The sequence below is a fragment of the Natator depressus genome, chromosome 2, assembly GCF_965152275.1.
Source record: "Natator depressus isolate rNatDep1 chromosome 2, rNatDep2.hap1, whole genome shotgun sequence".
Lineage (NCBI taxonomy): Eukaryota > Metazoa > Chordata > Testudines > Cheloniidae > Natator > Natator depressus.
In genome coordinates, this window is record NC_134235.1 from 58,540,153 (window position 1) to 58,554,367 (window position 14,215).

The 14,215-nt window shown below is 39.4% G+C and overlaps 1 protein-coding gene across 3 annotated transcripts in view; it reads right to left on the reverse strand.

Annotated features, from left to right (window-relative positions):
- The window catches only part of C2H8orf34 (chromosome 2 C8orf34 homolog), a 220,104-nt gene that overhangs the window by 24,846 nt on the left and 181,043 nt on the right, over positions 1 to 14,215 (reverse strand). For all 3 annotated transcript variants that reach the window (XM_074944265.1, XM_074944264.1, XM_074944266.1), the window contains exon 11: positions 975 to 1,095. In XM_074944265.1, the coding sequence (XP_074800366.1) occupies positions 975 to 1,095 (121 nt within the window). The remainder of the gene's footprint in view (positions 1 to 974; positions 1,096 to 14,215) is intronic.

Consider the following 14,215-nt stretch of genomic DNA (forward strand, 5'->3'; position numbering starts at 1 on the left):
ATTATTTTCTTATGGTGTGGTCACGAGGACTTCAATAGCTCAGACATACGTGAGAGGTTTTTCACAGGAGTGGGTGGGTGAGATTCTGTGGCCTGCGTTTTGCAGGAGGTCGGACTAGATGATCAATAATGGTCCCTTCTGACCTTAGTATCTATGAATCTATGACATGCAGCACATATATAAGAGGCCTGCAGGGCCCTATGTGTGCCCTTTAAAAGGATGCATACTGCAAAAATATTTTCCTGTTATTCATTGTTTAATTTAACCAATAATCCAGAGTAAATTGGATTTATTCTACAACTGAAGGGGTGTATGTTTTGAATCGTTTATCAAATATTTAAAGCTGAAGCAAGAAATTACTCATTACAATGAAAAAAAGAGGAAACTGTATTCTAAATTTCCCAGTACATTTTTCAAGAAACAATGAAAATACTTTCACCCAAACTTTGGTTTACTTTACTGTATTCTTTAAAAAATTACCACTATCACTACTGTAGCCAAGATTCTATTACACACAATGGCCCTAATCCTCATCAACCGGAACTCCCATTAAATCTCACAGAGTCCTGGCTGGCTCATCCCTCAGGCCAATGTTTTATTAATACACTGGTCTGCTGAAGTCTTTTGGAAGATTTATACCCTGGAGGTCTAGCAACAATAATTCACTACCACCTGAGGTCTGACTGAGCTATGGGAATAAATATGTAATGAAATTGTCAGGATAGTTTTTTAATTACCTTACCATACACAGTCAAGTTTAAAATCTTTGGCTTCAAATAAATGTCTTTTTCCCCCGTTCAACTAAATAGCAAACGAACAGAAAGAGAGGTTACAGTTCAATTTCTCATCCACTTTTGTCAGTGTCTCAGCCAATGTTTCCTCTCCTTACACACATGGTTAGTCCAACTGATTTCAGTGGGGTTACTTGGGTGAGTAGGGTTTGGTGTTTCCTAATTCCTTGTCCGTATACGCACCAGCTAGATGTTTTTCCATGGTCTGCAGTTCTTTTGCGGCTAAGGAGTCTTTCAGGAGTTTCTGGCTTGGAGACCCTCCGTTTCTGGCATACATGACATCCACGTCCCAAACAGGTTGATACTAAATGCAGGTAAAAAGAAAGGGGAAAACTAGAATCTTTAAATGTAGTTTTACATTTATATCTAAAGTATTAAAAGAAAGTTGGAATGATATGTTCTCCTAATTTAGGTAATTAAATGGCGCTTTAAAGTTTAAAGTACAATTAATAAAAATGTTGGCTTTATATAAAAATATTCATTGTGAAACACTATTTATTTTAAGGTACAAATGGGTAAGAGATGGATTAGATTAAAAATATCTAGTAGTTTAAAGCAAAGATATACCTGCATCAAAACTGGTGCTCAAATTGAGGCAGCATTATCAGACCAAATTCTGCAATGATTTACATGCTGTGTAGTCCCATTGACTTTAGTGGGATTGCACTCACTTTAAATCAACATAAAATGTGGCCCAATATCTCTGAAAAGCAGCACTTCTGGAAATATCTCTGCATTTCCTGCATTTCCAATGCTGTTGTATCATTGCAAGAAGTCTTCCTGTCAGGAAAGGTAACTAAATCATGGCAGCATTATACGCCGTTTGGAAGGGATCTTGGCAAGCAAAATACCTACCCAGTCATTCAACTATTGCACACTGTGATATTCAGTTACCTTCAGGTTTTTGGAACTGTTCAACATGCTTTTAAAAAATGTCTTCAAAAACATAAAACTATGGAGATAAACTTGATAAGTTTTTTTATCTGTTTGTTTGAGATAAACTAAAACATATGACCAGATGTTCAGGTCTTAGTCATAAAAACAATGAGCAAAAAGATTAATTAAAAACATATCAGAACATAGTGTTTACTTTATTACATTGCCAAAAATATTTCATCTGAAGACCTAGGGTTTTTTTAAACAGTAAAAACTAGTTGTATGTACTGTAGTCACCTTTACTATTTTCGCAAGAAATAAACATAATTCTTCAAAATACACTGTTATACAGAATATTTTATATTATTTCAGATCTATTCAAAACAATGAACACCACCTTTTAAGTATCCGACTCTTGTGAAGCATAAGTTCTTTGCTAGATTTGACCATACAACTTTAGAATGCTATGCTGATAAAGAAAAATCTAAAATTTTAAGGTCCAGATTTGCACAGGAAAGAGAAACTGGCCATATATTAAATCATATAAATCAACATTATCAAAGCTGTTCAAGATTTTAATTGGCATATTTATTTAGTGATGCGATTTTTGGAATGATGGTACCATTTTCAGTTTTCAAATTTGCTTCCATAGCACTCCCATTTTAATTAACATTATTCCTATTTGGTCCCAAGTGGTAAAGTAGAATATCTGGAGAAGACCTTAAACTATACAAATGTAGATCTGATTCTGCTAATTTCAGACATATGAATAGCCCCCACTGGTCCTGATCATGAGAGGTTTTGAGCATCTGCAACTTCAGTGGCAGCTGTGAGTTCTCAGCATCAGACCCAATGAACTCATTAGGACTATCCACATGCATGGAATTACTCACATGAATCAGTGTTTGAAGGATCAAGACCATAGTTATTTAGGGCCAGATTACAATATTTTTAGTTCTGTTGAATAACACCTTATTTTATGAGCAGTTCAATTAAAAGCAATGGTACTATCCAGGGCATAAGGAGCTAGTAAGTGTGTTCATTGTGGGGAAAGGGATCAGAATGTGGCCCTATGTTATAGTTTTATTATTGAGTATTTAGATACATTTTCCTTATATAAATGTCCCTGTATATGTTTGTGTATGTTTATGTATGTACAGAAAGACACACACACACACACAGCATATGTCTTTGTAACTATAGAGAGTCATACAATTATGCACAGAGACTCCTACATGAAGACATACACAATTTATGTGAGTACATATATAAACGATAGCAATATGCATGACTTAAAAAATATACACCCATATATTTCCATACATTCAGTATATACCCATACACATTTTCATTTATCCAAATTCTTCCGTCAACATATGCCTTCAACTGCCAGTGAAGTTAATGAAATAAATGAGGGTAGAATCTATCCCCCGGTTTGTGATCAGTTTATCAAATGTTTTTGCAACCCACACACCTTCTGGGTGTGATGTTCTGTCCCATCTAGCGGTACCGAGACCACTTAGAGAGAGTTAAATGAGTCTGCTCTACAGCTTTAGCTAACAGCCAGTTGGCTTTCCGCTCATGCGGTAGAGGCTCATGCACTAAGTTCCAGAGGCCCCAGATTTGATCCCGCCCAACGACGACCGGGGTCTGTCGGTGTTACACTTTGTCATGTTTTGACGGAAAGATCTAGAGCAGTGGTTCCCAAACTTGTTCGGCCGCTTGTGCAGGGAAAGCCCCTGGCGGGCTAGGCCAGTTTGTTTACCTGCCATGTCAGCAGGTTCGGCCGATCGCGGCTCCCAGTGGCCGCGGTTCGCTGCTCGAGGAAGTGGCGCAGACCGAGGGACGTACTGGCTGCCGCTTCTCACAGCCCCCATTGGCCTGGAGCAGCGAACCACAGCCACTGGGAGCCGCGATCGGCCGAACCTGCGGACGCGGCAGGTAAACAAACCAGCCCAGCCCGCCAAAGGCTTTCCCTGAACAAGCGTCGAAACAAGTTTGGGAACCACTGATCTACAGTATATGCAACACCTCCAGTATCAGTAACTACCAGTCAGGCCATAATGTGCCAAAGGCCAAAGCAATACTGCATCATTACTTACCAAGTACACGAGGCACTGAATATTTGAAATTTAGTGACAAACACTGTAAATAACCATGAACATAAATAGCACCATATAAATACATTCATTTGATAACGATATGAATGAGAATGAAAACCAGTACAAATAAGCCAAAGGTTATTATGATAATAAAATGTTGTGACTCTTGTGAGCGTTCTCTGATGCTGTGCATTTCAGGGACATACCAAAGTAGGTTTCAATCATTTAGGAGGCAGAGCAGGGATAACAATTTTTCATAAACCCTTTGAATGGAAATGATTTATATTTTGAGGGCCACATTCACTTCAGAGTTTGCACTAGTGTAAACCCTGCTAAGGGTCCCTAGTGTTCCCAGCACACAGCTGTTCCAGTTCCATATGTTGAGGAGCCAGCATGGCCTGAAAAGTGGATGGTGATGCCTAGAAAAGGGGGCATGACCACAGTGGCAGCATCCTCTTAAATGCTGCTAAACCACTGGAGACTTTATGTGGCTCTAGCATGATTTAAAGCTGCTCCTCCCCCCTCACAGAAAGCCTTAGGGCAGATGGCAGCAATAACACTATGTAAATTAAGATAAACCCTCAGGGTTGCAAGGCACTTTTGCTGGTGCAGCAAGGTGTAATTTACACCTCCCTGTGCCACTTTACAGAACTTTTGGCCAGGTATAGTACAAGCAGACCAATACAAACTTGCAATCATAGCATAACTTTACTCTGAAGCATAACAATAGTGGAGCCAACTAACCTCTTGATCTCCTTAAAAACATATTCCAGATTATTTCTGTGCAAACATTACAACTTCAGTTCATTCAAATTTTAATCAACAGTGACAATGGTAGATCCCGCTTATTCCTTTCAACCTGGTAGGTTTGGTCACTGTTGGATATAAATGTTGGTGTTTTTAGTTTATTTAATATCTTCTTTGCCATTATGGTTCCAACCTATGCCTTATGTTTAATGTTTCATTACATTTTTACAAATGGATGTTTACATTAACAAGGAGTTTTACATCTCAATACAAGGAAATTACTGAAAGAACATCCTTGTCATTTTTACTTATGGAAATCACATTGGGCCCCATTCACCAACTTTGAACCAAGGCATGGTGATGTAATATAGCATCAGAAAAATGTTAAAGCAATATTGTCAAGAGATGTGCCAACTTTTAAGGTCAGCCATATGGCAGTATTTTGCTAAGGTTTTTTCCACATCTTCATTATGTCTTCACATACAATCTATTTATTTTGGTATTCTTTACTTAGACCACTTAGCCAACAAATACAAAGGAAGAGGCCAAAATTTAATCAAGGCCTTAACTAATTCATTGCATTTTTGAAGAATATTGTAATTTAGTGGGGCTGGAGGGGGTTAGGGGAAATCCGCTATAGTTACAAATTGCTCATGTTAGCAAGAGTCGTAGTAGATGCTTCAGTCATAGTACATGCTTCAGACTGTAGCACCACATTAGCTTGGTGCCAAAAGTCATTGATGATATTCCTGTTGGAAGAAATATGATACACATTAAGGTTCTGATCCTGCAATTCAATCTACATATGTGAAGTCCCACAGACATCTATGGAGTTCTGCTCAGGTGTAGTGATCTGATGCCAGGATCAAGGCCTAAGAATTCTCAACCTCTAATATAACATGGTTTACCAGAACAATGTAGGACACTCCAAGAGGAGAAGCTGGCTTCCAGCAGAAAGCATTCCTTCATCTTTTAAGAATGCCTTTTATCAGAAATATAGAGGAGTTTAACATGTGATTTTCAGGGAGTATATTTTTAATTATAGACCACAGCATCCCCTATGAATTCATAGAATAAGAAGAGATTTTAAGATGTGGAGGTAGCCTGCCTTTGATTGACAGCTTCCCTGCAGTCAAGAACAATTGGCTCCAAGAGCAGCTTGCAATGAGTAATTTTAGACTGAGGATAAGAGTATAGAAGACAAATAAAAGATAAAGAAAATTTCAAGTGGAACTGTCTGGTTGCAATAAAACCAAGGTATTTAAATGGAAAATGCAAAAATATTAGAATTTGCCTAGGATTGCATTAGTAATTAGTTCCCGACAAGTTGGAAATATAAATAATTTTTCATTGAACTTTATGTTATGCATATTTTTGTTCATTAAGTGAAAATTTTACTGGAAGCTTCAGGAACTAATACCACAACAAAGAAAAACACTCATAAACTTTCTCATATGCAATTTGCCAATTCATATAAAATTAAGCTTAAATAAAAACATTTGTCACAGATGCCTCCAAATACAGTCAAATAATTCCATTTTTCAATAAATTATCTGTGAATGTGCACCTGTGATTAATCCTGACCAGGAAGGTGAGAAGGATGGTTGTTATTCAAGTAGCTAATCTTTCTGCACAATATCACATGAAGGTTTTTCACACAACTTTCATTTTTCTATTAGAGTTCACCAACTGTTTAATCTTTCAGTTTCCACAATCTGCTCAAGCACACAGGGTGAGCTAGTCAACTTGGTTCTTAAGGTAATTTAAAAATAATAATCCTCCTCAAAGCTTTGTTGCATATTGGCAACCGCCGCTAATCTCTATCTTCAACATTAGGGCCCGTTCTACTTGAAATACCATGTAATTGAAATTACAAGCTTTCCACTCTGAATGGCAGCCTGCCAGCACATTGTATACCAAACATACAACAACAAAAAAAAGATGAGCTAGTCCTTTCGACACTGAGGTTTGAGCTAAATTATGACTAGCTTTCTATTTACAGAAATAAAATACATGGGCGCCAAGGAACTACCCATGTTTCAGTATGTGAAATGTAAGCAGAAGATTGATTTCATGATGATTCAGGCTGTCTTTTAATCTTTGTTATTTTGGGGTGGAAATCTTGGATTTGTGTTGCCAAAAATATTAAAGTCTTAAAACTAGGATCATCACTGGCAAAAGAGTAGCCCTTCCTACATTTAAAATTAAATTAAAAAAAAGAGAATGTTTGGAAACTTTAATTTAAAATTAAATTTTAAAAAAATCTTGAGGCTTTTTAAATTAAGATTATTTGGGGCTAGGGATGCACCCACCCTTCCGATTATATGGCTAATCCTGCAAAATGCTGAATGTCTCCTCAGAGATGCTAAGCACCCTCACAACCTCCATTGACCTCAGTAGGACCTCTTGGAGCTGAAGGACTAGGCCTTTAGTTCTCTTCTAGAACTGGGCATGCCTTGGAAATCTAGTGGTAGGGTAACATGAGATGATATTTCTCCTAATACCATTCACCTGGATCAAAATATAGCAGTGATGCTCAGAATGAGGTTCTTTAATGTGTCTCCTGCAGCTCTTTGATATGATGATATTAAAACTCATGATATTAAAACACGGTGTGATTTAATTATTAACAAATCAGGATAAAATAATAATACCTGGTCGGTCATTTTGCTGAGAGAATAATGTGTGTGTGTATATATATATATATATATATATATATATATATATATATATATTTATTTATATATATTAAATAAATTATTCTCTCAGCAAGATGACTGACCAGGTATTATATATATATATATATATATAGTGCTTATAGTATTTTATATATATAAAATACTATAAGCTTTTACCTACCTTGCTTTGAAACGGGAGTAGACGAAAGCCACCTAGGGAAATTTTAGTGTGTGGCAGCAGAGTCCACATGGACAGTTAGTGCACACAGGCCAGTGCAGGACAGATTTACACTCCAGTTTGCCATCAATTAAGTGTTCCTATAGACAAGCCCTCAGTCAGACATGCTCCAATCCTGCATTATGGAGAGACAGTAGTCTCTTCATAGTTAAGGTTGTAACTAGCTTTACATTATAATATCTGATTATGACACCTCAATAATTTCTGCAAAACGAAACCTGAAGTGTCTTAAATTTCAGGTGAAGCAGTTATGGTGGTTTTGAGATATGTATGGTACTGATAAAGACAAGGGGACACTGAGGACAGGTGCTTTTGAAAATATGCATTGGAGTAATGCACGGTCTTAACAGTGTGAATGGGTGATTACATTCTTTACAAAGCATGCGTGGCTGCAGTTTAAGCTTTGCAGAGCAGCTGAAAGTGAGGGTAAACTGAGAGGCATGGACTCTTAAACTCCTAAAATCAGCAGATTATTTAATGGCAAGCAGCCAAGACACCCAGACACCCAGACATAAGCTTCTCAAGGTATTATCACTGAGGTGCCCATACCCTACAGTCTTTTAGCTCCTCAGGGAATTTTCAACAGACAGAGTCAGGACACTGCCAAGCTTCTAAGCTCCACAGGGCACTTTCAGCAAGACGTGACATTCAGCCTGCTGGCTACCTGAGTTCCACATGGCTCCAGTCAGGGCAGCACATGAGTTGCAGAATTGAATTCCCAGTCTCTAAAATAATTGACAAAAGAAAAGGAAATTCAAGCACTGAGCACCCAATGCTGGCAGGCATGAAAAAACATGAACATCCTATTTAGCTGGTATTATTTGAGACCAATGGTATGGGAGTGTAACCCCCAAGGAGATTACCTAGATTCCTGGGGCTCTGTCTGCTGGCAGCTCAGGGAGAGGCACGCTGTCCCTGGTAGGGAGAGGGAGCCACTGCAAACTCCCAGGGAGTTCAGGAAAGGGGAGAAGCCACATTTGAGTTAGTCTGGAGCCAGCCAGGGCAAGGGCAGGACGGGCTGTGTGGAGAGCTGATGAGTCCGAGGCCTGCATGCAGGGTTCCCCCAGAGAAATGGCCTCAAGGGACCTGAAAGCAATATGCCTCAGCTGGGCTTTTCCTTCTCCCCTGATGATTCCCAATTTGTAGAGTTTTGCTGGGAAACTTCCCCAGCCAGGCTGAGTTAGCCCTCCAGCTCCCTAGGTGAGACCAGTCACCACATGGTCAGCTCTGCTCTGTCTGCTAGTTCGGGGCTGCTGCCTGCTGTGTGTGTGTCTGGATGCTGGGCTAGGAGACTACAGTTTGGATTTTAGTACAGTTCTGTAATCTGCACCTTGAGCCCTGCACCCCTTTGTGGTGAGGGGAAATCCTGGGATCGAAGCCACCTGATTCCTGCCTGAAGAGGATCCCTGCCAGCAGAGATCAGCCCCTCTGCAGTGACTGAGGAGTCCAAAGTCATCTCTGAACCTGAGGATCATTCATGGAGTTTGAGAGTGCACCATCTTTTAGCTAGTCAGTCAGGGAATATGTTTTGGGGACCCCGTACTCCCTGAACTGTGTCCTCAAACCAAGGAGTAAGGGTTTGGGGATTTTATAACCTACTGCATATTAAACCTGTGGAGGAATTTACCACCACCTCTCACTTGTGAGTCCTTTGAGCTGTGCTGAACCCAGTCAGCCACACTGCTAAATCACTGCAGAGATGAATCTTGTAGTCATAGGCCATCAAGGGTCCCCGCAAAGTACGCGTACCAACAGGACACTAACCTTACATTTGCTACATTGAGACACGTGACTGAGGAAAGTCACAGTTATTAGCAGCGTGGGCACAGGTGAACCTAAAAATAGTGTTTTACCCTGTTATGTTATATTAGTCTCCTGTTTAATATAATTATTGTGTTGAATATATTGTATGTGTTTGTGTTATTTCTTAGAAGTCTCCAACTATCTGGCAAGTGAGGATTACCCTGTGGTTAGAATTTTCCTCCCAAGCTGCCCTGCTGACCCTGCCAGGAAGGAGCAAGGTGGGTGGAGGCACCGCCAAATAAATTCAAAGGAAAAAATAAAGAAGATACACCCTGCTGAGTGGGTGGCAGGATCGAGAAGAACCCAGACCTGACCATCAAAACCTGTGAGCAGATTGGCATTAAAGAAGGTAACCGGGTGGAGAGGGGGCGCTACAGGAGGAAAAGGCCTGGTCAGCACAAAAGCAGCCATGTTACACTCAGAGCTCTGCTATTCACATGCTGACACTTGCAAAAAAGTGTAGACACTATACTAAGTAGCCTAACAATTTACTTCAGTTCAGGGAGACAATGTCTGTCAAAGAATGGGACCTGGAGACAGCAGGGAAGACAAACTGGGAGTGAACAGGGTAGGGACAAGGAAGGACGGAGGCCAAGGAGGCCTCTGTGTTACTCGGAGCAGGGGAGCTGGGATGGAGACACCTGTGGTACCATCAAGTCAATTCCAGGAAGGACCCTTTCTGACAGGTGACCCCAAGTACAAAACCTGCAGCCTAGCCCAGTGGCCATGACTGTAGGTGGGAGGAAAATGGATTCATCACTTTCATTTCCACCTAGTTCTTTATATTCCCAGAGCCCAGAAAGGTTCTTTAGAACTGCACCTGCATTTCCACACAAGACTATTTTTTTTGCCAATGTGTGCTTTTGGCAAATGTGTAAGTGAGAAATAGGCAACTGTGTAAGTTTTAATCATAGTGTTTGCCATAAAACTTATTGAATGGTGAAGGCAGAGGTGTGAAAGAGGCAAATGTTTCAGAGTCTAGCCTCATGGTCAGAACAAGAGTCAGCACATGGAGCAAGCAACTTAATTAAATTCAGTGTCACTGCCAAGAAATGGTATCCATATTCAGCAAAACATGACTACAACAAGAGACACGATCATTAGAAAATTCTGTCCATTTCACTCTCTGGCCACAGAGCTTAGGTCAAAGTGTTCAGCTAAAGGGTGAACTTTAGAGACTTTAAATATATCTTTTCTCTGACCTTTCATAATATGACATGACAATTTTGAAGCAAGTATCTGAAAAAAAAAACAACAAAATTATAGCACTATTCCATTAAGGAAGATGAAACTGTCCCGTTGCTTATTTTTTTAAGCAGGAAAATTCACAGAATTATTTGAACAGGTCCAGTTTGGGCACAATGCTTTTATGAAGGAAAAACAAAAAAGAGTTTGTCCAGGATTTAAGAAAATAAAAATAAAGCATGTGAAAGCTTTTGGAGACCTGTGGAACTTCCAGTCTGACCCATCAGTCAGTATCTCACACACATTTTCCCTAAAGACACTCTCCAAAACCCAATGCCCTTAGAATCCTATCCTGCAAACACCCACATGAGTATATATAGAATCAGAACCATTGTATATAGAAACATCACATCAAATGGTTGACAGTGTACTAGCTATATTATTATTAATGGATCATTTTTGTTTTGTACCTTGACTGTGTCTTACAGTATCTAACAGAAATGAAGTGACTCTATAATAGCTGATGGACCTATTAGTCATGTAGTAGTTTGTGTAATAACATTAATTAGATCTGACACAGAGATTGAAATGTTAAAGCCAAAATTCAGATTTGAGTGCTTAAAGTTTATCAGTTAAATCCATGTTTAGTCACCCACAAAAGTGAACTGATTTTCAGAGGTGTCAAGCATTTGGAGCTCTTGTTGGTTTAAGCAGGTACTCAGGTTTGAAAAAGTTGGTCTTAGAACACTGATGATGCTACATAAATAATATTCCTTTCAGTTCACACAGGTGCAGGGATGTGCCACCGCTATTCTCAGTGCAGGATCAGAACCTAAGAATAATTCTTATTTTAGGCCCCAATCTTGCTCAGTGCTGACCCAATCCAGCAAAGGGTTTAAGCATTATGTTAAAGTACTGAACATTGAGCACATGAGTAGTTGGGACTATTAACATGCTTAAAATTAGGTTCATGTTTAAGTGTTTTTCAGAACTGAGCCTCATGAGAAAATAGTGGAAAAGAATAGCAAAGTATTTGCAATCAAATTCAGTTATATAGCATTGGAAATAGTCATATTTAATGTACATCAAAGAGTTCAACTTTTAAATCTAGTGTGTGTGTGTGTTCTCAATAAACCAGCAGAGCAAACAGGAGAAAGAATATTTGAAGTAATAAACCTCTATAAAACAATGTATTGGGTATTTGTTTTCACAGTAAGAAATAAAGGGCAAAAAATGCCTTTTGCAGTTGGATGACTTTCTTTCCCTTTGTTACATTTGAATTGGGTTGACTCACAATCATTTTTTGAAGAAAAAAAATGTTTTTATGTCAGCATGCAAGACAGAGTTGAGTGAGTACAAAGAGTTGCATGAAAAACAAAATAAGCACAAGCCCTGCTTGTTCCAGGTTCTGAAAAGGTAACTGCCATACTACATGGTGTTAACTGTCCAGTTCATGTGCCCCATTTTGTACCAGTACATTTCCTCTTATATTTTATTTTTTAGTTTCTAGATTAATTCTAGCTCACTGACTTTTTTTTAAAGTTTGCCAGGAGAAATATTTTTGCAGAATTTTGCTATGGGGGGGGGGGGAATCCTGTCTCACTGCAAAATTGCATAAGCAAAAGCCAAGCATTTCACCTTGTTACCTTTCTTATATGAAATGTATATAAAAGCAGTGTGAATGAGAATTTCCAGCTGAGATCACAAACTGGGAAAGATCATAAAGCGTATTTAAAATAAATTCAGTTTTAGTTTGGATACAACAGCAGAAAACTGGAATAGTGGGAAGAGCACGTTATTGCTTAAAATACATCAATTTATTTGTCATTAGTATTTATTATTTGCTTAGCACCAGTGTGTTTTATGTTGTACAATAGATAAAATAAAGTCCATCTGTCCCCAAAAAGTTTATAGTCCCACAAACAGTTACTACTGGGAATAGTACTTACTACTGTGAGTAGCCCTACTGAAGTCACACTAGTCTTATATTGACTATTCTCAGTTACAGGTCCTATCACCTGAAGTAAATGTTTGCAAGACTGAGCCCCAACAGATAGACAAAATATGGGATGCACTGGGAAATTCAGAGATTGGGATAACTTAGTAACTTTCTTGTTTGTTTTCTGCTGATTGGATATTAGGTAAAATTCTACAGCAAAGAGAAACAGAGAGACCAGTAATCTTTAGATATCTCACTTTACAATATGCCCTTTCCAGTTTTGACATACAACAGACTTGACAGACTAAACAGAGTACTTCACATTTGACTCTTAGAAAATTCATTAGGGATGAAAACCTAAAACGTTAATAATAATAGTTTATTACTACTTGTCAGAAATTTAGCTTGTCATGTTCTTGATTGTAAAACAGCAATGTAAATGTATAATTTATCCTATCCCTTTAAGGGTCCAACAAAAACATAATGAGGTAGTTTTTCAGATTGTGTAAGTTGTATTCAATGGAGCTATGACAATTTATACCAGCTGAGGCCAATATTTTCAAAGTACAGGTATGGGCATTACTTTAGGCAAGTCCAAACCAAAAGGCTAAATTGTGGGTTCCAAGTTGTGGATATTGAAAAGAACTCCTTTAGCTCTCCTCTCAGTTCCCACTCTTTGCCGAAAAACGCTTCTTCCCTAAGGTTGGTTGATTTGTCCCACAACAGGTCATTCTTATTAGGGGAGGAGGAATTAAAACAAACTTGTCAAATACAAATAAGGGCTCCAGAGAAATTTCTGCTAAAGACCAGTTTAAATGCCAAAAGATTCATATTACTGCACTGGAAGACATCCTTAGCATTAAATTCGGCATTAGCAGATTTAGCCACTCTTGAGTAGGGGGAAATCCAACTGTGATGCTATCATGGAAAAAATGGTTCCATTTCTGGGAAGTCTTTGATTAATATAGTTATTGTTCTCTTCCCCCGCCCCCCTAAGCTTTTACATGGTATGTATAAGTGTTTTTGAGATTATTTAAGTGGAAATAAATCAGTGTGTATATTTTGAATAGATTATTTTAAAGTTACTGTATATTTTTTATTCTCTCTTATTAGTCTGTCTTAGGTATTATGGTAGGGTGGCCAGGTGCCCGGTTTTCGACCGGAAAGTCAGGTTGAAAAGGGGACCTGAGAGTGTCCGGTCAAATCTACTGACCGGAGACTCAAAAATGCAGTTACTGAGGGGGGGGGAGAGGTGGTGAGGTGCTGGGTCATCACACTCCAGCCCCTACTCAGCCAGGGTCGCCTCCTACCTGTGTTGGGTGGCTGCAGCTTCCAGCCCTGGCTCCGCAGGCAAGTTCCTCCTGACCCAGGCAGTCGGGGGAGAGGCGGGGGAGGAGTCGTAGGAGAGGAAAGCAGTGAGAGAATGGGGGAAGGGGAGAAGAGGAGTGGACTGGGTGGGGCCTCAGGAGAAGAGGCAGGGCCTCTGGGGAAGGGGCAGGGCAGGGCTTTGGGCAGGAGAGACAGGATGGGGTGGTGCCTCGGGGAAAAGAGGCAGGGCAGAGGATGTTCTGGCACTCTGCTGGAGTTCTGGTTTTTAAATAATACCAAGCTGGCAACCCTATACTATGGTGAAGGGGATCCTATAAGTACCTATGTGCCTTACATTATTTAATGTGCGTATTTGTCCTCAACACTCCTGGTAAGCATTATCACCATATTTTACCAATAAAGAACTGTGTCACAGTGAGTAACTTACCAAAAGGAAGTCTTTGGGGGAGCATGGAATTGAACCTAGGTCTTGAGTCCCAGACAAATGCCCTACCACTGGATCAACCTTTCTTTCTTCAGGATATCTA